This window comes from Urocitellus parryii, chromosome 11 (genome assembly GCF_045843805.1).
Source record: "Urocitellus parryii isolate mUroPar1 chromosome 11, mUroPar1.hap1, whole genome shotgun sequence".
NCBI classification, from domain to species: domain Eukaryota; kingdom Metazoa; phylum Chordata; class Mammalia; order Rodentia; family Sciuridae; genus Urocitellus; species Urocitellus parryii.
In genome coordinates, this window is record NC_135541.1 from 111,508,893 (window position 1) to 111,532,348 (window position 23,456).

The following is a 23,456-nucleotide window of genomic DNA, read 5'->3' on the forward strand; positions in this document are numbered from 1 at the left end:
GTATTCCCTATTGCTGGAGAACAAGACCAGGAGAGCTTCATTGATTTGCCCTATGATTTAAGTCAGAGGCAAGAGCAACCCTGAGCTACCTGCAAGATCAAGTCTGCCCTCCTGGGAAAGGAAGCATGTGTGAACTTGAGGAATGGGACTTGGTTTCCACGGCTGACTTAGCATAGTTTGTCTGGAACATTCATGAATCAAACTGATCTGTGGCTTACTGTTTTCCACCTTAGGAGAGGGGGAGTGGCAATGTGCAGGGAAGCCCTGGGTGTGCCTGTTCCAGCTGCAGCTCTGATACAGAAACCACAGCCAAGAGCAGTAAACAGCAGAGTGTATTTGCATTGAGATGCTTGATTCCCAAGATGGTAGGGAGGGGTGTTAAAAAGGAGGGCTGGTGTATTGAGAAGAAAGCTCTTTTGGATCTTTGGATGGGGCCATAGTTTGCACAAGTAGAAGAAAGGAGTGAGCAACCTGGAGCAATTTTGGAGGGAAGGAGTGTTACTTTGAGAGTTCCCTTGAAAGTAGGTTGGCTGTCAGGCTCTCAGTGAATTGTACTGATGGAATGAATAGGGAAAAGGTGGCTGGTGAGGTTGTGGGAGGTCTTGGAAGCTAGATAACTTTGACCAGTGCCATTCTAATATGGAACCAAGGTCTCCTGAATACAGTCTCCAAAGGCCAACTGGTCCTTGGGACAGGCCAGCACCAAATGCACACTAGTACCCATCGGATTGGGGGTGCTTCTGGCTCATTGGTGTCAAAGAAGGCTGGCTTAGGAAAAGATAGAGAGATTGTAGGGTAAATCTCCATAAAGAGATCCATCCAAAGAGGTGCTTTTGAAAGGAAAAATTGTGCTGTTTCTCTGCTTGTTCTTGGGTGATGCAAGAATAGGTGGATTCGTGGGGGAATCTGCATCCTTTACTGTTGGTTTTTCTTGTGGGCAGCAGATTTTCAGAGCTTGGGGAGTGTGATGACAGCTTTGGAGGAAGCACTGAAGGAGGCCCAAGGGAATGACTGAGTAGAATATCAGGAACAGTTCTCAGGGAAGGATGTAGGCCTGGAACTGATACAAAGGATACATCCCTACTTCATATCTTCCATCTCCCCACCTTGTCAGTGGAACTTTGATCTTGGGTCCTGGGTTGACCATTTCCAAAGGCGGTTTAATCCCTCAGTGTGTAACCAGTTACCTAAGGGGTGATTACTAGCCTCGAAGGAACACACTAAAAATGAGCAAACCCTGTTTTTACTCATATTGTTCCAGTTGCCCTCCAAAAAGACTATACAAGACACACTCCCATTTCCCCATATGTCTGCCAACACAGAATTTTATCAATTTTCATTTTGCCAGTATGATGGCTGAAAACATATTTGAAATTTGCATTTCTCTTTTTTTGTTTTTTTTTCCCAAATGCTTTTTTAAAAAAAAAATTCTTTAATTCATTTGAAGTTTTAAAAATTTGAAGTGAGCTAGTAATCTAAATATTTTTTCTCTTGAATTTTCCTAACTCTATACATTGTTTAGTCCTTCCTATCCCTGTCAATTTGAATTCTGACTTTATTTTCTAAATTCCCACGTGTTTATAGGTCTGTTTGTCTAGTGCCTATTTGGTTCTGTTGATCCATTTCTAAATATGTTTCTTGTGCTCTCTTTCAACTTGTTCTCCCTTTTCAAAAAATTCCTGAAAATCCTTCAGCACTGTCACAGGTGGATGACATGCCTTGTTATCACAGTCAAGGGAGGGGGTTTCTGGTGTTTAATTGGGGGAAGGCAGTAGGTGTGGGTTTCTGTGGGCCTCAAATCACTGAGCTCATTCATTCACTGGGGGTGTTTAATATGGTTATTAATATGCACCAGCCTGCAACCCAGACTCAATTTGCTCTTGTAGTTAGAGCTATTCAAGGCTGTCTGTGGCTCCCCATGGGCAGGCTGACTGGAAGGAGTAGGTAGCCAGAAGATCTGGGACCTTTATTGGGGATCCTAGAGGCCATCTCACAGGAGTCACATATTTCTGCCAGTGTCTCTCTTGGTTCAGGTGTTTTTAAATCCTGTATTTGTAAGATCTTAGACTTAGACCCTCAAACAACTTGGACTTAGTCTGGCACAGTGGTGCCTGCCTCTAATCCCAGTGATTTAGGAGGCTGAGGCAGGAGGATCACAAATTCAAAGCCAGCCTCAGCAACTTAAAGAGACCCTGTCTCAAAATAAGAAAATAAAAAGTACTGAGGATGTGGTTCAGTGGTAAAGTGCCCCTGGGTTAAAAAAAAAAAAAATGGGCATGATTCCAGCTTCTGCTATATCCTAGCTGAGTGACTTCAAGAAGTTACCTAAATTCTTTAAGTGTCAGTGAACTTGTCTGCAATATGGGGATCATTATACTATCTGTGTCAGTATTACTGTGAAGCACAGTGCCTGATGTAAGGGGCTTGCTCAAAAAAAATGTTAGCTCTTACTACTAGTAAATCCCTCCAAGGGATTTTACAGTTTAGATTTCACTCATAACTGGCCATGACCCTGACTCTGACCTTATCGTTTGGACATCTTGAGAAGCTTTTATATAGTCTGAGCTGGCCAACAGCAACGACTTTCCAGTTTTTAGGGCTGGTTTTCAATCTGTAAGAGTGACTTCGGGCAGCTTACCTCTCAAACCCTGTTTTTCACCTGAAAAATGAGGATGGTTATGCCCCTTCTCTTTGGAGTTGTGATAGGAATAATGCAAAGCACCTGGTGTAATGGTACATGCTCAGTCGATAGTTTACCAGCACAGCCCCAAGCCTGGTGAGACTGGTACTGTGGAGATTCGGAATACAGATACAGAAAATGTGTTAATACAAAATCCTCTCTAGGGCTTCAGTTTCTCATCTGCAAAATGGGCGAGGGCCAGATGTTCATGAATGTTTCTTGGAATCTCCTACTTTGAGGTTCTATTTCAGAACCACAAACACAAAAGGGGTTGGAGTGCCTTTCAAGCTGCCTGCATGGGGCTCTCTGCTGGCAGACACAGCCCCAGCCAGTGAGGATGTGTAAGTGCAACCACCTCTAGACAGAAAGTTCTACCACCACTCTTGTATGCGTATACAAGTACAGTGCTTAGAAGCTCTTCAGATCTAAATATTCTATGCTACAGCATAAGCTTCATTCCTTTTCTCTCCTCAGGGAAGATAAATATCTCTCTCTCTGCAGTAACTGCTCTGTCCAAGTGTGTTCCTAAACTCTAGGCTTGTGCCTAATAATGTGGTTTTGTAGTAGTGGGGATTGAACCTAGGTGTGCTTCACCAGCCCATTTTATTTTTTATTTTGAGGCAGGGTCTCACTAAGTTGTTTGACTAAGATGTTCCCGATTAGCCTGGAATTTGCAATCCTGCTGCTACCACCTCCCAGGTAGCTGGGGTTACAGGCATGTGCCACCACCACGCAGCTGGGATCCAGATTCTCAAGGCTTTTCTAGAGGAGGTTTCATGGAATTCAGCTGAGACCTCTTGTGGGGAAAATGGATCAAACCCTTTCCATTTATAGATGGAGACTAGGGGTGAGGAGTCAGGGGACTTGTCTGGGTGAAAGATAGGGGTTTTAATTTTAAAATTTATTTATTTATTTGATTTTGCAGTACTGGGGATTGAACCCAAGGGTGCTTTCCAACTGAGCAACATCTCCAGTTCTTGTTATTTTTTATTTTGAGGCAGGATCTCACTAAGTTTCTGAGGCTGGTCTCGAACTTGCGATCCTCTTGCCTTAGCCTCCTGAGTTGCTATGATTATAGGCATGCATCACTGTGCCTAGTTCTCCTTAACTATAATGGAAAATTACTGATTTCTGGTCCATATCTCCCTGTAGTTTTCAGAGAGGCTATCTAAGTTGCCTATGAGTGGACACACATTGCCAATTGTGTGGCTTTGGGAACACATCTCTTACTCTGAAACCTCAGGAGGTCTTATAGAATGACTTGGTGTCCCCAATTTTTTCTTCTTCTCCATAGGACTGTGAAGGCCTTATCGTTCGCTCAGCCACTAAGGTCACTGCTGATGTCATCAATGCAGCTGAGAAGCTCCAGGTGGTTGGCAGGGCTGGCACAGGTGTGGATAATGTGGATCTGGAGGCTGCAACAAGAAAGGGCATCCTTGTCATGAAGTAAGTCATGGAGGCTGAGGGGTGGGTGTGGAGACTGACAGAAGGATGGGGGAAATTTTGCTTAGAGACCAGGTATGATGTGCACTCCTATAATCCCAGCAATTTAGTGAGACTCTTAGCAACTTATCAAGACCCTGTCAGAGTTAGAAGGGCTTCCAGAGGGATGCCTGGTCCAGGCCCTGAGTCCCTATGGACCATCAACAACCTATAGTATAGCGTTTCCGAGGTGTGTGAGGTTGAGGCTCTCTGTAATCTCAGTGTTTCACATACCCACCCATGTGTAGTGCATGCACATTTGTAGCCTGGCTTGGAAATAAGAATATTAGTGAGTTTATCTGCTTGGCCCATCCCCTTCCATTGTTCTATTCAGGGTTGTTTTCATTATTATTATTATTATTATTTTATTTTTATTTTTTATTGATTTGGGATGCATTACAATTCTTATTACATGTGTATAGTACAATTTTTCATATCTCTGGTTGTAAATAAAGTATGTTGACATCAATTTGTGTCTCATACATGTACTTTGGATGATGATGTCTGTCACATTCCACCATCCTTACTAATCCCCTGCTCTCTCTCTTTCCCTCTCACTTCTCTGCTCTATCTAGAATTCACCAATTCCTCCCATGCTCTCCCTCCCTACCCCACTGAGTCCAGCCTCCTTATATCAGAGAAAACATTCAGCATTTGTTTTTTGGGGGTTGGCTAACTTTAATTCTTATGCTATAGGAGTCTTATTATTAGCATTATCTTCTCCAATGCCATCCCTTTACTTGCAAATGCCATGGTTTTATTCTCTTTTATTGCTGAATAAAATTCCATTGTGTATGTATGCCACATTTTTTTAATCCGTTCATCCACTGAAGGACATCTAGGTAGGCTCCACAGTTAAGCTATTGTGAATTGTGCTGCTATAAACATTGATGTGGCTGTGTTCCTGTAGTAAGCTGTTTTTTAAGTCTTTGGGGGTATAAACAGAGAAGAGGGATACCTGGGGCAAATGGTGGTTCCATTCCCAGTTTTCTAAGGAATTTCCATACTGCTTTCCATATTGGCTGCACCAATTTTCAGTCCCACCAGCAGTGTATGAATGTACCTTTTCCCCCACATCCTCACCAACACTTGTTGTTTGTCTTCATAATAGCTGCCATTCTGACTGCAGTGAGATGATATCTAAGAGTAGTTTTGATTTACATTTCTCTAATTGCTAGAGATGTTGAACATTTTTTCATATATTTGTTGATTCATTGTTTATCCTTTTCTGAGAATTGTCTGTTAAAGTCCTTGGCCCATTTGTTGATTGGGTTATTTGTTTTTTTAGTGCTTAGCTTTTTGTATACCCTAGAGATTAGTGCTCTATCTGATGTGTGAGGAGTAAAGATTTGCTCCCAGGATGTAGGATCTCTGTTCACCTCACAGATTGTTTCTTTTGCTGAGAAGAAACTTTTTAGTTCGTTTCCATCCCATTTATTGATTCTTGGTTTTAATTCTTACACTATAGGAGTCTTATTAAGGAAGTTGGGGTCTAATCCCACATGATGAAGATTAGGGCCTACATTTTCTTCTATTAGACGTAGAGTCTCTGGTTTAATTCTTAGGTCCTTGATCCATTTTGTGTTGAGTTTTGTGCATGGTGAGAGATAGGGGCTTAATTTCATTTTGTTGCATATGGATTTCCAGTTTTCCCAGCACCATTTGTTGAAGATGCTATCTTTTCTCCAGTGCATGTTTTTGGCACCTTTGTCTAATATAAGATAATTGTAGTTTTGTGGGTTAGTCTCTGTGTCCTCTATTCTGTACTATTGATCTACCGGCCTGTTTTGTTGTCAGGGCTGGTTTTTTGTTGGCTCTGTCATACTTAACCTCATACAGTCCACAAACTTTCCTAGTGGAATTGAGAAACTGATGTGACTCCTTGAGAAACTAGCCTCCACCTCAGAGCAAAGCCTGTTCAAGGAAGGGGGCGTGACCCTTGTCCTTGGAAAAACCCACAGAGCACTCCTAAGCACATACCCTGCTGAGTTGTTTGTCTACAAATAACAGGAGAGATCTGTGGCACCAGGTGTCCCTGACTCAGTCAGGCTAGGTGAGGAGCCCATAGCAACCCCCTAGCAACCACCAATCAGCATGAGACAGGGAAAATACCTGCGATGCTAGATGACCCCCCAGTAGTTTATGGTGGTTGATAACATGTTGGGAAACCATGTAGTTTAGCATGTACTCCCCTCGTGGCTTAAACCAATCAGTTCAAAGGAATCCCCCTCTTGTACTAACTAATCACCCCTTACCCAGCTTGTTCCCGCCAGTGAATGTGCTAATCAGTGTTAAGAGTTGTTGTTTGACTTTCCCGGGGTGTGGAATGATTTGCTTGTGTGATGTTGTGACGCATAGAGTATTCCCCAAAACCTATAAAATCTCACTGAACAAAGGACCGGGTCTCACTCCCTGGGACCGCTGTGTCGGGAACAATTGTGAGACAGGATCCAGCTTGCAATAAAGACTCTTGTGTGATTGCTTTGGATTCAGCTCCTGGAGGTCTATTGAGGTCCCACGAATCTGGCATTACAGAATAACTCCATCCTTTTCTCTTCCCTTCCCTTCTGGAAATTAGACCCCAGTTTCTTAGGCCCAAGAGGAGAAGAGTCTCCTTTATGGTGGTGTTTGCAGAAAGCTGTGGGCAAAGGTCATTGTCAGCATGTCAGTGCTGCACCACATCTATTTAGGCACTTTAGATAGTGTACAGGGCCACCCCTAGTCCTCTTCCCTGACCTTAGGCCCTTTCTGATCCCTCAGGGATCCATTGTCCTTTAGACCTTTCCCTTCCACTGCCCTCCCCTTCCCCCTGGAGGGGAGGGGTTAATTTACCCAAGGATTCACTGAGGTCAATATCCATGGGTAGAAATGTTAAATGCTAACTCACACTGGCCCTAGACCCAGAGGCGGCCAGCACCAACCCTCACCTCTTTCCCCTCCCTGGACAGCCTGTTCATTGGAGGGGAATGCGTAGTGGGTAGTTTTGTAAAAGACAGACTCTGGGAGTTCCTTTATCTTTTTCAGAATCTCTTGACTTTTCCTCCTTTATTTCTAGAGATGAAAGGATCCAAACCAGTAGGGGAAGAAGGAGGGTGAACCATGTGTGTTGAATTCTTTCAGAAAACATTAAAAGACTTTTAAAAAAAGAAAAATAGTTCTGTAAGTTTCCTCCTCTAGTCTCCTTTCTGTAAAATGGTCAGAGTCAGCAGTGCCCCCTGTGGAGGAGGCATTCTTGCCAAACAAGTAAAGATAAAAAGCTTTTGATCCCTGTGACCAAAATACCCAACAAGAAGAACTTAGAGGAGGCAAAGTCTGTTTTGGCTCATGGTTTCAGAGACTTCAGTCTGTTGTCAGTCGGCTCTTGCTCTGGGACTGAAGTGAGGCAGAGCATCGTGGCAGAGGATATAAGATGTTAGCTCATGGCAGCCAGGAATCAGAGAGAGAGAGAGAAGAGAGAGAGAGGCAGGCAGAGAGGAGCCAGAGAAGAGACAAAATATATAATCCCCAAGGCAAGTCTCAAGACACCCACTTCCTCCAGCTGTGCCCCATCTGCCTATAGTTAGCCTCCAACGATCCATTTAAGTTACTAACTCATGAAACGATTTAAAACCCACTGATTAGATTATGGTTCCTATGATCTAATCATCTTACCTTCAGCATGAACACAGGAGCTTTTGGGGGACACCTCATATCCAAACCAGAATGCTAATAAAAACCAGGTTGTGTGACCTAAAGAAGGTCTCTGGACAGTGGCCTGACATGTGAATTCAGTAGACTGGCTCAGCCATCACCGACACAGCCTTGGTAAGATTGACGGCATGGAGCAGCAGGGGATTTGTGCTTTCTGTAGGCAGGTAGACATGAAAGGGCTGAGCCACTTACATGTCTCCTAATCACGTGGAGTCCTTCTCTACCCTGGGAGAAGTGAGGTATTGGGTAGAAGGGCCAAGCGTTTCTCTGATGAAGGTCCCTCTGCATAGGAACAGTAGGCCCGGACAAGGCAGCTTCCTGCCCGTCGTGGGCCTGGGGCAAGAGTACATGGGAGAATCCAGGACAGGGGTCTGGAGTGGGGACAGAGGAATGCTGATTCTGGGCCTACTAATGTCCCCTCTTTTCTTTGGGTTTTAGCACCCCCAATGGAAACAGCCTCAGTGCTGCAGAGCTCACCTGTGGGATGATCATGTGCCTGGCCAGGTAAGCATTTGGCTTCTCAGAAGGAAGGTCATTGTTGTGACTTGTCAAGCAAACTGATGGAGAGAAACTTAAGATGACTTTTCATCCTGGCAACCTGTAGACTGCCGAGAACTTCTGAGGCCATCAGTCCTCTACTCAGTCCCCCTGTTCTCAGCACACAGAGGGTATGGCTGCTCAGGGTGCTAGTGAGTGCTCATGGGGAAGGGGTGGATAAAGAGCTCATTGAGAGAGTGTGCATAGTGTGATCTTCCTTCTCTTTCTTCTCACTCATTTGCCTCTCTCTATACCTTCATGGGCTGTGACTCTCTAACCTCTAATCCTTGCATGTTTTCCATACCCTGCTGCCTGGAACGTCTACCACCTTTGTCTAGGTACTGCTTCTTATTTTTTAGCTTGTTTAAACTCAAGATTTTAAAATTTATCTCAAATGTCATAATTCATCCATGAAGCTCCCTTTGGTTTCCCTACCTGGGCCCTGGCTGATTCTCATAGCCCCCAGGGCTTACCTGTCACTGCCCTGATAAATACGTAGTGTAATAGCATGGAATCCACACCTACTCCAGATTCCTGTGCCCACCTGTGGATTCATAACAAAACCAAATCCAAATGCTCAAATCTCTTACTCTTCCAACAGGGGTCCTGGAGGGTGTGAACCACTTGAGTAGAGGGGACAGTCCAGTGATCGGATTGGATGTGGCACATAATGTGCATGAGTCCCATTGTGTCCATTGTGTTTGGTACTCATTTGGCAAAAATGATGCACTTCTGTTGAATAGGCATTTCATGAATTTCTATGATCAACAGAAAGGAAAAAGCTCTCGATAAACAAGACAGGAAGCTGTTCTAGGTTCCTTTGAAGATTCTTGGATCCTTAAACCAGGGGTCCAGGTAGCCAGGTCTCTTTACTCATGCTTGAAACCTGCTAGGATCCAAAATTTACCCTTTTCCCATCCAGAGATGATGGAATATTCCTATAACCCCAGTTACTTGGGAGGTTGAGGCAGAAGGATCACAAGTTCAAGGCCAGCCTGGGAAACTCTGTGAGATCCTGGTCCAGGTTTCCTGGTCCCAGGATTCCTAAGTCAAGAGTTGCCAAGGGTCCCCTTATTTCTAGTAGAATGACCATTGGAGGGTGGAGGCTGTGCAGGTCTGTCTTGGTACTTCCTTCCTGGGTTGGTGGGAGCCTTGGTGGGCCTGCTGAAACTGTTTCTGTCCTTGCAGGCAGATTCCCCAGGCGACAGCTTCCATGAAGAATGGGAAGTGGGAGCGGAAGAAGGTGAGCAGTGGCCTGGCCTCATCCGACCGGGGCTCAGTGCCCGAGCTCCACACTCAGTATTGAATCAACTTCTCTGCTTTTTGCCCTTTGCAGTTCATGGGAATCGAGCTGAATGGAAAGACCTTGGGAATTCTTGGCTTGGGCAGGATTGGGAGAGAGGTGGCCACCCGGATGCAGTCCTTTGGGATGAAGGTAAGAGGTTGCCAGACCCCTTGGACATGGGGCTTTCTGTACATTTTGGAAGATACAGTTTAGCTTGGGAGAAGCCAGAGCCTTTGTCTTAAATGGGTCCTTAGAGCTCCTGACTACACATGAGAGCCAGGGATGGAGGGAACACTGACATGCTATCCAGGACATATGAACTCAAAAGCTTGATGAAGGACCGTCAGCTCTCCAGTGAGTCAATAGCCCTGAGTCCCAGTGAGCTGGAGAGGGTTTTAGCTCTCTGTCCATCCTGTCCTGTCTGGCTATGAGGACTCCTGGTTTGCTGTCTCTTCTCTCCTGCAATACTTTATAAAATAGCATCAAATATTTTTAGTACTACAGTTGTCCTGTACTTTTTGTTTCTCTTCATATTCCAGAAAAGATTAAAAAGTGTGTGGGGTGTCCATGAATAGGGGTCTGCTTTGTCTACTAAGCCTGGTGGCACATACCTGTAATCCCAGTAACTCTGGACATTGAAGCAGGATTATCCCAAGTTTGAGGCTACCCTCAGCAACTTAGCAAGACCCTCTCTCAAAATACAAAGGGCTGATGTGTAACTCAATGGTAAAACACCTCTGGGTTCAATCTCCAGTATTAAAAAAAAAAAAAAAGCAGATTTAAAGGTGCTTGTATGCACACTGTGGTAGAATTATAGAGCCCATAGTGGCCAGAAGATGTCTCAGAAATCCTGCCTGGCCATTTCCTACTCTGGGAGCTCAGAAGGCTTCTGGTCAAGGGAAAACTGTGATCAACAGTAGTGACATCCCCTCAGGCTAATCCAACAGACCATGCCAACAGGGAGACCAGTCAATTGAGAGAAGGGTCCTGCAGTGTTGCCCAGACAGGCTGGAGAGATGGAGGTGGCTAAGAGTGCCAGCAGACATCCCCAAGTTCACCATGGTTGTTGAAGGAGTTACAGGGGTTATGGGTCAAACTGCAGCCAGGAAGCCTTTAGTTAAACATTAAGGAAAATTGTCTTAACAATAATCAGACCATCGTAGGTCTAGAACATGTTTACATAGAGCTGCTTTGGAACTTTCCCGTTCTCTCCTCTTCTCTTCATCTCTAACCCTCCTACCTTCTTAGAGCTAGAAGGGATGTTATAGGTCAACCCTTAACTCAATATTGATTTCCAGATTTGTAAGTCATTGCCTAAGAACTCAGAAATGGATGGCAGCCTAGCACCCATATGGGCATCCCATTATACCACATTGAATATCTTCCTCTGCTTCCTGCCTCCATTCTTCACCCTATTTATTTAAGTCAGATTTCTTTCATAAATCTCAGCAACGGGAAGGAGAGAGATTTTTCTAGATCCCCGAGAAAGGTGGGCATGGCCCAGCAGGATCTTTTGATCATGAAAACAAACCACATCCTTGCTCTGTGTGCAGGGGTAGAGGGATGCCATGAGCCATCAACAACACTTTCTCCTCCGTTATGTTTTGTGAGAATCAAGGTCAACCTATAGCCCATGGAGAATTCTGATCTTCTAAAACCTAAGATCAGGTATGGTAGTTGGATTTTCATCACGGTGACCAAGATACCTGACAATAACAACTCAAAGGAGGAGAAGTTGATGTTGTGCTCCTAGTTTCAGAGGCTCAGTTCATGGTTAGATCCTGTTGCTGTGGGCCCCAGTGAGGCAGAACATCATGGTGGAAGAAGGCTGCTCTGATTATGACAGTCAGGAATCAGAAAGATTGACGCTTCAGGGACCAAACATGAACCCTAAAGACATGCCTCTTGTGACCTACTTCCTCCAGCCATGTGCCACCTGCCAATAGTTATCACCCAGTGCAGTAGTCCTTCCAAATCCATCAAATGGATTAGTACACTGATTAACTTACAGCTTCATAGTATAATCTTCTCACCTCTGAACATTGCTCCATGATTTAATATGAGCTTTTTATTGGGGGAACCTCATATCCAAACCACAACATCAGGGGTTAAAGAGCACTAAGAGCACATGAAGCCAACCAGATGAGTGTATCATTGATGATGCAGTGACTTGGAGACAGATGCCAGCAGCCAGCCCCTAATTCCCTCTCCCCTTCCTGGCGTACCACCACCCACCAGACTCTTCTAGCTCAGGAACATTCGTCCTCAAGGAGATCATGAGGGTGACCGAGTCCAGCCGGTAAACCCCACTTTGTTTCCTGATAGTGGCAATGGTAGTGAAGCTTGTTCATCTGCTTACCAACTGCTTACCCCTAGCTGCTTTTGAGGCGCATGGGCATTTGGAACCTTGAGTGTCAACGTCAGGAAATGATTGATACCTCTCAGGCACGTGTTTATTCAGAGAGATGTCTGGAGCCTGCAGATTTCATTTCCTATGTTTCCAGCAGATCACCCACAACATATTTTCTCAAATGTTTTATTCCCACGACGATGGTCTTGAGAGTGCACATGCTTCCCCTGGGAAATCTTCTGTCCCAGAGTATCTGGAAGGTCACTCACAGCTGTCTTGATTTTGAAATACACTCTTTGTAAACTTCTGGAATGTCCCCCTCCCACCTCAGCCCCTCCAGAGCAGCCTGACCCTGTTCATTTGTGAGTGGTCCAAATGGGCCTCTTTTTCTTGGCTGCTCAACTTGGCCATGTTCTCTAATAATACACTTCTGTGTCCTGATGAGTTTTGTTTTAGGGCAGAGAGAGCCCAATATCATCATCCAAACTTCTATCCATTGTCTAGCAGTCACGGAGAGCAAGACGCCTTTATAAAGAAAGGAAGATTCTCTAACAAATTAAGAAAAAGATAGTTTCTGAGTGTCCAGAGAGGAAACAATGATTGATGTTTATTAAACACTGGCTGTTTCAAACTAGCCTTGTTCTCTTTGGAAACTATTACGGAACTGGTAGAGCATGGAAAATATCATTTATCTGGACTGTTTAAACCAGTAAGTCCAAAGTTTTAAATTCTGCAGATATTTCAATGAAATCTACACAGGGGCATTAAAATATGTTGGAAATCATAATCTAGTGCATATATAGCCTTTACATATCTATTTATGTACCCACACAAATTTTCATAAATACATCTAGAAATATCCATATATTTTCAAAAGTATTAATATATCTATTTTCAAGTGTACCAATTACTTTTCTCACAAGAGCAGAACTTAAAGACAATATTTAGTTCAAAGCAACCATAAGTACTACATTTATTGTTCAGTTTAGGTTTTTTATGGATATCCCATATATAGAATGATGGGGTATAATCGGTGAAAGTAATATATTTTAGTCATATAATAAATGAATTCATTCTTAGGAAAATTAGGATATAGATTTTTTTAAAAAAAACCTTATCTAGTTTCCCAATCCTAGTCTGTTTGGCATGTATTACCTAAATGCACAAATTTTTTTTTCTGTGCATTGATATAAAATGCATACAGTTTTATGGATCTATGCTGGTAGAGAACACAGTATTGTGTGTGGTATTAAAATAAAAATGTTTTGCCTGGTGAAGTGATGCATTTCTGTAATCCCAAGCAATTTAGGAGATTGAAGATCACAAGTTCAAGGCCAATCTGGACAACTTAGTGAGACCCTGTCTCAAAATAAATAAATAGGACTGGGGATGTGGCTCAATGGTGGATTGTGCTGGGTTCAATTCCCAGTATGGAAAGAAGGTGATAAAACTATAGGTTTTAGACTGGCTAGATTTACCACATTTTAAAACTCTTCTGTGGAATTCCATTGTATGGATAAATTGCCTTTTTTTTTTTTGCCATACCTTTGATGATAGATTGTTTGCAAATGTAGACTTTAGGTCTCTTTCATGATCTCTTGGGGCTAAGATAGAGCCCCTGAGCTTGGTGGTGCTTCCACTGTTAAAGTGATTAGTAACAGGTTGAAGAATTGACACTGTCCATCTGGAGGAAGATTATCCACGAATAGGGGTCTACTTTGTCTCCTAAAAGCCTGGACCATGTGTCATTTGTGGATGACAGGAAGCAAGGAAAGAATTTAATACAGAATCAGAATTTAATGCAGAATCAGGTCCTAAAAGACATAAGAAAGCTCACGTAATTAGGCATCCTACCAGGAAATTTAGCTAGAACCATTTCCTTTTTTGTGTGTCCGAAAAACAACTAGACAAGGTTTTTTTTTTTTAAATATTTATTTTTTAGTTGTAATTGGACACAATACTTTTATTTTATTTATTTATTTTTGCGTGGTGTTGAGGATTGAACCCAGTACTCCGCACATGCTAGGGGAGCACTCTACTGCTGAGCCACAACCCCGGCCCAACTAGACAAGTTTTGCATGGAGAAGCGTTTGTGAAAACCTTTCCTTGGGAGAGGATGGCTTTGGTTGACAAAAGAGCAGTGTGATTAATGTGATAAAAAAGATGTGGCAGCATTAAAAGAAGTACAGATTCCAGAGCAAGGGAGGTGTAATTCCACACACTCTGTACTAATCGGCCTGCAGCCTGCTGGTGGTGTGAGCCATAAGGTCTTATACTTAATACTCCTCTTCCTTAGACATTTTTCTCAATAGTGTTGCCGAATAAAGACTCAGATAGTTTGTGCTAGTCTGTTCCCTACAATGTGTTAACAGACCCAAGCCAGTTTGGAACTGAGCCTTGTGCTTTCTTATCCAAGTTTTCCAAAGGGAGGGATCAGCATCCAAACATGGAGGGAAATGAATTACAGTAGATGGGGTAGAGAGAGAAGATGGGAGGGGAGGGAAGGGGGGATAGTAGAGGATAGGAAAGGTAGCAGAATACAACAGCCACTAATATGGCAGTATGTAAAAATGTGGGTGTGTAACCGATGTGATTTTAAAATCTGTATTTGGGGTAAAAATGGGAGTTCATAACTCACTTGATTCTAATGTATGAAATATATCGAGATGTCAAGAGCTTTGTAATGTTGTGAACAACCAATAAAAAAAAAAAATTAAAAAAAAAAAAACAGTTTCTTTGTGGCCAGTGTTGGGATGAAGCTGACTTTAGCCCAGAAGGATGGACCTTGAACCTGAGCCACCAGTTGTTACTGAGCCATCAGACTCAGCTAATATTTACTGACGTCTGCCGTGTGGGTCACTCTGCTCACAACCACCCTGCCTACCGCCTGAACATATTACCCCAGGTTTACGGATAAGAAAACTGAGTCCCAGCAAGGTCATCTGATAAGCTCCAGGTGATAGGACTAGACAGAGGAGCAGTCTCCTTCACTCTGCGTGTGCTCTTGGCCCAGGACCACCACTGGCTTCACTGGTGATCTCTACTCGTTTAATGTAGCTCCTGTACCATGTCACTGTGCTCAGCTGTTCAGAGGACAGATACTCTCTGGGATAGGCAGCTCTCATCTCAGCTTGGTACCTGGAATTCTTACTGCCTTAAAGCGCTGCTTTTAGAACTTCCCAGATCCTCAGGTTCTAGAAGGATGTCCTAGGGACACAGGTAGGAGCAAAGAGGAGGCTCCAGGAGACAGTAGGTATTGGACTTTGGGTCTTTATCTCAGCAGCTTTGAACTGATCTGATTCTTGTTGTTGTTGTTGTTGTTTGTTTTGTTTTTCTCAGCACTGGGGATTGAACTGGGATGCTGTACCACTCAGCGACATCCCTAGCCATTCTAATTTTTTATTTTGAGACAGGATTGCATTCAGTGGTTGAGACTGACCTCAAACTTGTGGTCCTCCTGACTCAGCCTCCAAGTGGCGGGGATTACAGATGTGCACCACTGTGCCTGGCTTTATTAGTAATTTTTTCCTTTAATGTCTTTTTGTTTTTTTTTAAATTGGTATAGTATAATTGCCCATAGTAGGCTCATACATGCACATAACATAATTTGATCAATTTTATTGAAATGGTCTCCCTTCTATTTTCCTGAGATTCCCCCCTCCCCCATTTCTTCCCTTTTTTTTTTTTCTCTCTGTATATTCCACATTAGAAAAAACATACAATCCTTAACTTTCCAAGTTTGGCTTATTTTAGTTAACATTGTACTCTCAAATTCCCTCATTTTCCTGCTTATGACACAATTGTTCTTCTTTATGGCTGAATAAAATTCCATTATATATACCTCATTTTCTTATCCATTCATCCATTGACAGACACCTAGGCTGGTTCCATAATTTGACTCTTGAGAATTGCACTGCTATAAACATGGGCATGCGTGTATCGCTACAGAACACTGACTTTAATTCTTTTGGATAAATGCCAAGGAGTGGAATAGCTGGGTCATATGGTAGTTCCAGTCCTAGTCTTCTGAGATAACTACTCCATCGCGGATGCACTCATTTATAACCTCATGAATGCTATATAAGGATTCCCAAACTATGGAATGTTTCATGAATTTGCATGTCATCTTTGTGCAGGGGCCATACTAACCTGCTTTGTATCGTTCCAGTTTTAGTATATGTGCTGCCTAAGTGAGCACTGAACCTTTTTTTTTTTTTTAATTTAAGTTTTTTTTTTTTTTCCTTGCAACAATAGAAAGAGTTCCAGTGATAAGCTAAAGAACTTGGCTATGGGATAGAAGGGAGTGTGACCATTGTAGTTTTCCATTAGAGCCCCTTGAATTTGAAGGCTTTTTCTTTCCTCCATCCTGTGCTGAGCCAGCAGCACCCTAGAACTAGAAGAAGAGCCTCCCAGAGTGTCCTGAAATACCCCTGGAGAACTGCTTAGAAGAGGTGGTTTGCTCCTCTGTTGCTCTAACATGAAGAGTCTATGCTGGGGCTGGGGCTAGGGCTAGGGCTGGGGCTGCCACTGAGGTGGGGGAATCCTTCTTATTTCTCCCCAAGGATCCTCTCTGGGAATGATCTTTGAAAGGCATGTACTTGCATCCTGTAGGACATCGGACCTTTTCCAGGATAGATAGGACACTGGGCAAGCAGGTGACTTCTGGACCTGATGTCATTTTTTCAACTCCCCAAACATATGCTAGGCTATTCTCTCTTGTGTAGGAACCCTCACTGAGTTCAGCTACTTTCTGTTCTAGTTATCTCATGGGAAAAATGAGAACAAGGCTTTTTTTTTTTCAGCCAAATTTGTTCCCCGTAGTTATTTATCTGCAAATAAATGAGATATTGTCTCTGTGAGAAAGAAACTGAGTGGTGCCTTGCCAACCACTAGGAAGATGCTTATCTGCTCCTCTCCCAGGCTGCTCCCAGCAGCTTCAGACACCTGCTGGCTTAGCAGAGGCACTGGGCCAGGCCAGGACTGCAGGTTCCTTCCTCCTCCAGCCTTGGCTCCTGAGAACAGAACAGGCCCATAGGGTGCTGTGAGCTCCTTCCGTGAGGCTGTCCTTTTCTTCTCCTGGCTCCACATGAAGGAAAAAATACATCTGGATTAGAGATGAATGGGGATATTGTTCAGTGTCAGCAGACAAAGAAGACTTGTCAGGGTGAAGACAGGGACCCTCCCTCCTCCCCTGGACACTTCCTTCTCCGCACCAGAAATGAGTAGGTTTCATATAAAAGGGAACGGCAGTATCTGATTGGGGGTCCAGAACTTGTAAGCCCTTGGTGCCCTGTGGCCATGGTCCTGGTAGGCCCCAGGAAGCAGCCTCCAATGGACAGCAGTGGTTGGGTTGGGGCTGCGTGGCTTTGCTCGGCTCATTCCACAAGGCAAATAATGAAATGTGGAATCCAAAGGCTTTGACGTATGCATGAGCATTTTTATTTTCTTCCCCAGCTGTTCTGCATTGGAAATGAAAGTCTTCTTTTCCACTGTATTGTAAAATAATTCTTATGTTCCCCTAATTCCAAAAGGAATCTACAAACACATCTAGTTGAGAACTCAAAAGAGCAAAGGAGGGACCTAATTCCTCCACCCAGGGAGATCAAGTACTATGCTGTTTTTTTTGTTTGTTTGTTTTGTTTTTTCCTGTTTTTTTAATACTAGATTAGCTCTGAACATTCTCCTCTCAGTGTTAAGGGGAATTTTTTTTTTACAAGAAACTTTAAAGGATTGAGTATTAAAGCAGGGGGTGGCTGAAGTCATTCACCCACTCTTATTTGGGATTGAGGACCTGGGTCCAGAGGGGCCTGACACTTGCTTTGATATGTGATTGGTGCCTCTGAGGCAGGGCTCTGGATTACAGGTACATCCCTGGGGTGCTGCAGGCCTACCCTGGCATGTCGTCGCCCTGCCTTCTTGGATGTGGATGCCTTTCAGACTCTTATGGCTCCTCCACCTCTTTTCCCCCAGTTGGTATTGCAGACAGGGTCTGAGCTCCTGGAGGGAGCCCTGGAAAGGCCTCTTGGGTAGATCAAGCAGAAAATGGATAGATCTTTGCTGTTGTGAGAGGTAGAACTTGAAACCTGGTTGCTGACTCTGCCTGGCTGCTTGCACTGGCTTGGTAACCTTGAAAGCATGACCCTTTCTGAGACTGGCATGTTGGGCACCCAAGATGCAGGAGACACGTTTTCACCTGGCTTCACCTTTGCTTTCTCACACAGGGTATAGCCCTCTGGTGGCTCAGATTCAGGGAGAGTGCCTTCTCTGGGTTCCCTGTGCTGATGGGAACCTTGCTGCTATCTCCCATTACAGACACTGGGCTCCTGTCACCCCTCCCCAAGTCCTCGTGTTGACCTGTGCCCTTTGCCCACCTCTTCTGTTTGCCCAGCTTCCAGCCACTTACACAAGGAGGGCAGGCTTCTGGAGTCAGAATGCCTGGCTTGTGCTCTGCATCAGCTGTCACCTCTCTGCCTCATTTTCTCCCTTGTAAAAGGGGAAATAATAGGCCCTAGCCCATCAGGAATGAGGTAGGTAAAAACCCCAGTGAGAGCTTAATAAAAATATTTGCTTAATAAAAATATTTAGCCAAGAGCATGTGCCCCTTTTCCTATCTGAGCTTTCCATTGTCCCACCACTGACATCTTATGACCTGGTGCCAATTTCATGAGGCTGCTGTAGTTGACACCTGAATTTCCTACCTGCCCCTACTTCCTGGGAGTCCATGTTCCATTTCAGTGGCCCCAGGTAGGATCCTCTTTGGGGGGTTCCACATCTTCCCTGGCCAGCCTAGACCATGGTTGTCTCAGGCTTCCCTATCCCTGGTGCTTTTAAGTCTCAAACTTTCCTCCCCCAGATGTCCTTGCTCCCCATCCCAATCAAACCTGCCCTATTAAAGAACTTGCCATTAGTCATTTATACCTCCGTGTTGTCTTATATGCCAAGTGATACAAATTGTGCCATAAAGCCCTACTAATAGAAATTTCAAAGAAAGGTATTGTTTTTTCTCTGCTGCTGTCGGCTCTGATATTTCAACCATGTTCCCAGTGACATATCTTGGTGTCATTCCTGATCCTGTCTGCACCAGTGATGCCCTCCTCCCTCACTTCTTCCTCCCTGTCTGAATCCTAAGTGCATCTGTCTGTTTCCTGGACCTGTATGCCTTCCATCTGCAGCCACCCTTTCCTTGCCTGGTATACCCTGTGATGACCTCATTGCTCCCCACGTGATCGTGGTCCCTCACTTAGGGTCCCTGTTTCAGGGTTTCCAAGCTCCACCTTGCTCAGCCACACCTGGAATGCTCTAGTAACTGCTTGCAGTTGGAGCTTTTCTCTGGCTGTGCCCCCTCCTAGCTGCACAGTCCTGCTTCCCATGGTGCTAAAGTAGCATCAGGCTCGTTGAGTTGTCGTCGGAATTAAACTGGAGGATGTTTTGTATGCAGCAAATGCTCAATAAATGGTAGCTGTTATTAATAATGTCAGTATCCAGATTTGATAATGACGCTTCCTTCATCTCTCTCACTTCTGATCAGACTGTAGGGTACGATCCCATCATTTCTCCAGAAGTCTCAGCTTCCTTCGGTGTCCAGCAGCTGCCCCTGGAGGAGATCTGGCCTCTCTGCGATTTCATCACTGTTCACACACCTCTCCTACCCTCCACGACAGGTAGCGTGCCTCTATCTTATGGGTTGGCCACAGAAGCCACAGACCAGAGAGAGTGGACCTTCAGTCTGGGCCTTCTGCAGATGCTGCTGAGCCGGTTTGGGAAGGGGCCCACCAGGTCCTGCAGAACATGGTTATGCAGAGCATTTGTCAGCTGCTCCTGATGAGATGAAGGAGGGGTGAGGTAGCTGGAAATGTACAGGTGTCTGGGTAAGCTGATTGTATGAGCAACTAGTGACCTGTGTGGATTTCCCTTTCTGATTCTTACACGCACTTGGAGCACCAGTAGCTCAAGAACTCCTAGAATATTTCTAAACTGGGTCAAGGACAGGGATTCCACGTCTAGGAAGAGATGAGAAGACAGAGGGAGCTTTCCAGCAGGAAGAGAGGCCTCTGGGGAAAGAGCTGCTTCAGGGAAGCCAAGGCCTCTGCAGTTGTGCCTCACATGAGACCCAGCAACGTCACAGCAGGCAGGGTCCTCTCTTTCTTCCAGGCTTGCTGAATGACAGTACCTTCGCCCAGTGCAAGAAGGGTGTGCGTGTGGTGAACTGTGCTCGAGGAGGGATTGTGGATGAAGGTGCCCTGCTCCGGGCCCTGCAGTCTGGTCAGTGTGCGGGAGCCGCACTGGACGTGTTTACAGAAGTAAGTGCTTGCAATCCAGGTCTCAGGGGAGGAAGGGAGACAAGGAGCCGAGAGGACAGGGCCAGAGAGAGAGCCCAGCATTTTTCAGGAAGTCTAGCACAGAGTGTCTGGCATTAATGGTAAATGAGAGAAACTGTGTCACCAAGAATACACCTGTCTGGTTTGAGGAACTTGCTAAGGAGCAGCCATTCTGTCTTCTGCAGAACACAATGTTAGTTTTTTGTTGTTTGGTTTTATTTTGTTTTGGTACTAGGTACTGAACCTCGTGTCACTCTACCACTGAACTACATCTCCAGCCCTTTTATACTTTGGAATAGGCATTTGTGGTGTACAGGTTACTAGCTGTGTGGCTTTGGCAAATCACTGACCCTCTCTGAGTCCCTGTAGCACTCACTGACTATTCCTACCCTTGAGTGCACAGTGCATTTGGATTTGTACTCCTGGCCATCCATCTCTCTATTGTGGGCTCCATGGAGGAGGCGGCCCTCTTCGTATGGCCATCCTCTTTAATGTAGCACCTCTGATGTCTTCAATGTCTTTGTTCCAGCTGCTATTAGGTGGCTGGAAACAACAGATCCCTAGGGAGAGTGCCCAGAAAAGAAGAACCCTAAGTCACTTTCCCAAGGGCAGTATTCTGCTCAATGATTAGAAGGGGTGGAAGGGGCACAGGAGTGAGTGGTTGGGATGGTACCAGTGGGCAGCCTGTCCTGGTGAGTACCAATGCTCTTACGTGTGTAAGGTACCTGTGAAGAGCAGGGCATTGTGCTACGAGCCCTGCAAAACACACAGACGGTTAAATGCTATAAGGATACCAGGTAGGGGTGAGTTACAGAGAAAAACCCAGCAACAATAGAATGATTGCTTCCACTGGTTGGGAATATCAGAGCCTCTAGTGTTCAATCCCCACAACAATGTGATCTAGATAGTGTTCAACCATTTCATGGATAAGGAAACTGAGGCATAGAGATGGAGGATTTTCCCCCAAGGCACCTGGGTGGGAAGTGGTGGAAGGGAGATTGGAATCCACAGTTTCTGCCCTGCCCACTCTGCTATGATGTAACATTCATGGGGAAGCTGGTAAAGAATCCAAGGGCCACTGACAAAACAAGTAGAAGGTGGTGCAGCCCCTGCCTTCCTCTCCTACAGCTTCCCTTGTGCCCAGGAGCAGCCCCAAGGGTTAGGGTCAGTCCATTGCGGCCAATCTAGAGGCATCTCTTTCTGAGCAGGAGCCACCACGGGACCGAGCCTTGGTGGACCATGAGAACGTCATCAGCTGCCCCCACCTGGGTGCCAGCACCAAGGAGGCCCAGAGCCGCTGTGGGGAGGAGATCGCTGTCCAGTTTGTGGACATGGTGAAGGGGAAGTCTCTCACAGGGGTTGTAAGTATCACTGCATGGGGCTGGGGCCTGGAGGCAGAGGGAGGAGACCCGGAGAGAGTCATGGTGGGGGTGACAGCAGGGTTGGGGTGAGGGTGAACAGATTCGTCCCTGGGAGCTGCAGAGGAGGGAATTCACTTGAGTCTGCTCTCATCGGGACAGGGTGGGCAGGAGCTGCCTATCTGCAACCTTGAGAGTTGAGACCTTGGAGCAGGGAGCTCAGTTAGTGCTGTTATATTGTAGCCCTGCTGCAGATTGTGGCCCTTCCCAGGGCTCAGCCTCCAGAGAAAGAGCCTTTGTTCTCCACATGCCTTGGGAACACCAGTGTTGTTAGGGTAACAGCTGTACGCAGTGGGTGGTGAGGGATGGGAGGGGGAGCCTGCCCAGAAAATCCCTGTGGGGAGCTGGCACCCTGTAAACTCCCCAGAGCACTCTGCATCGTGCCCAGGACCAGAGTCTCACCCTGCTGTGACAACTGCTCTCCTCAGCTACCAGTAGGAACCCTCCCTGCCAGCTGGCCCCTTGATTTCCCCAAATAGTGGTACAACATCCCCACTTCTTCGCTCAGTCGGGCCCTTCCTGGCATACGTTTCTCCCCCAAGCCTCTCCTGGCTCATAGCAAGTGTGTCTGGATATTCCTTCAGTTCTGGTGAGCACCAAATACTGCCATAGCCCTTGGAGGACTCGCTTGAATGAGGAAAGCATAGCTCCTTCAAGGGGCTCACCTCTCCTTCGCCCAAACCTGCTTGGCCTTTCCAGCACCACCTCAATTCTTTCATTAATTACATTCTCTTTTGTTCTAAAGCTTCACAAATTTATATGTTTGTGGGTTTATGTTTGTTTGTTTGTTAATTAATTTTTGGTGGGGCGGATACTGGGGATTGAACCCAGGGATGCTTGACCACTGAGCTATGTCCCCAGTCTCTTTTATTTTTTATTTGGGGACAGGGTCTTCCTAAATTGCTGAGGATGTCACTAAGTTGCTGAATCTGACCGTGAACATGTGATCCTCCTCCTTAGCCTCCCGAATCACTGGAATACAGGCATGCACCACAGCATCCAGCTTGTGTCTTTACTTTTAATAAATCTGAAGTTCCCTGAGGACCAAAAAAACCTGACTTAAGTTTCTCTGCAGCTTATATAGGTGGGCCCAGAGCATATAACAAAACTTGGAAAAAGGCAGTGGATGAGACTTAGTATGGGTGGGTGGGAGTGAGGGGTTCCTGGCCTTCCTGGTTGACCCTCAGCCTGGTGATCTTTGCTGGTGAGGACTTAGGAAGGGCACCCTCTTTTCTAGGTAGCCAGGCTCGCTAAGCCACCCAGCCCTCTATGTCCTGAGAGAATTAGGGTACCTAATTTTGCCATCTGGCAAACCTCCTGCCCATTTATTCTGTGGAAATCAGGAGGGATTCTTAGGTCAGTAATTACAGCTGTGATGGTGGAGGCTGGAAAGCCTGTGGTGGACACAGCATGGGGGTCAACTAAGACACTAGACCTGCCCGTGTTCCATCTCCTCCCATATTGTATTGGCTGCTCAGGCTGGAGCACACTTACCCACCTTCTTACCTACCTACTAGGTTTCTGAGCAGGTTCATTCTTCCCAGGTGACCCTGATTGGGACACAGGCTGAGGCATGGGCCCATGTCCCTTGCCAGGCAATCTGGGTGAGGCCTGACCCTCTTAGATCTTTCATAAAGCACTTGTCTGCCCTCCCCGTTGCAGCCTGTGTGAGATACTCACCTTGTCAGTAGGTAGT

The 23,456-nt window shown here is 45.3% G+C and overlaps 1 protein-coding gene and 1 non-coding gene across 4 annotated transcripts in view; one reads left to right on the forward strand and one right to left on the reverse strand.

Annotated features, from left to right (window-relative positions):
* Phgdh (phosphoglycerate dehydrogenase) overlaps positions 1-23,456 on the forward strand; it is a 49,136-nt gene that overhangs the window by 18,471 nt on the left and 7,209 nt on the right. For all 3 annotated transcript variants that reach the window (XM_026413705.2, XM_077791234.1, XM_026413704.2), the window contains 7 exons: positions 3,975-4,126; positions 8,291-8,356; positions 9,578-9,632; positions 9,726-9,824; positions 19,553-19,685; positions 20,176-20,324; positions 21,551-21,703. In XM_026413705.2, the coding sequence (XP_026269490.2) occupies positions 3,975-4,126; positions 8,291-8,356; positions 9,578-9,632; positions 9,726-9,824; positions 19,553-19,685; positions 20,176-20,324; positions 21,551-21,703 (807 nt within the window). The remainder of the gene's footprint in view (positions 1-3,974; positions 4,127-8,290; positions 8,357-9,577; positions 9,633-9,725; positions 9,825-19,552; positions 19,686-20,175; positions 20,325-21,550; positions 21,704-23,456) is intronic.
* LOC113200322 (U6 spliceosomal RNA) lies at positions 16,116-16,222 on the reverse strand. Its single transcript, XR_003303037.2, has one exon. It is a non-coding gene; the product is annotated as a U6 spliceosomal RNA (small nuclear RNA).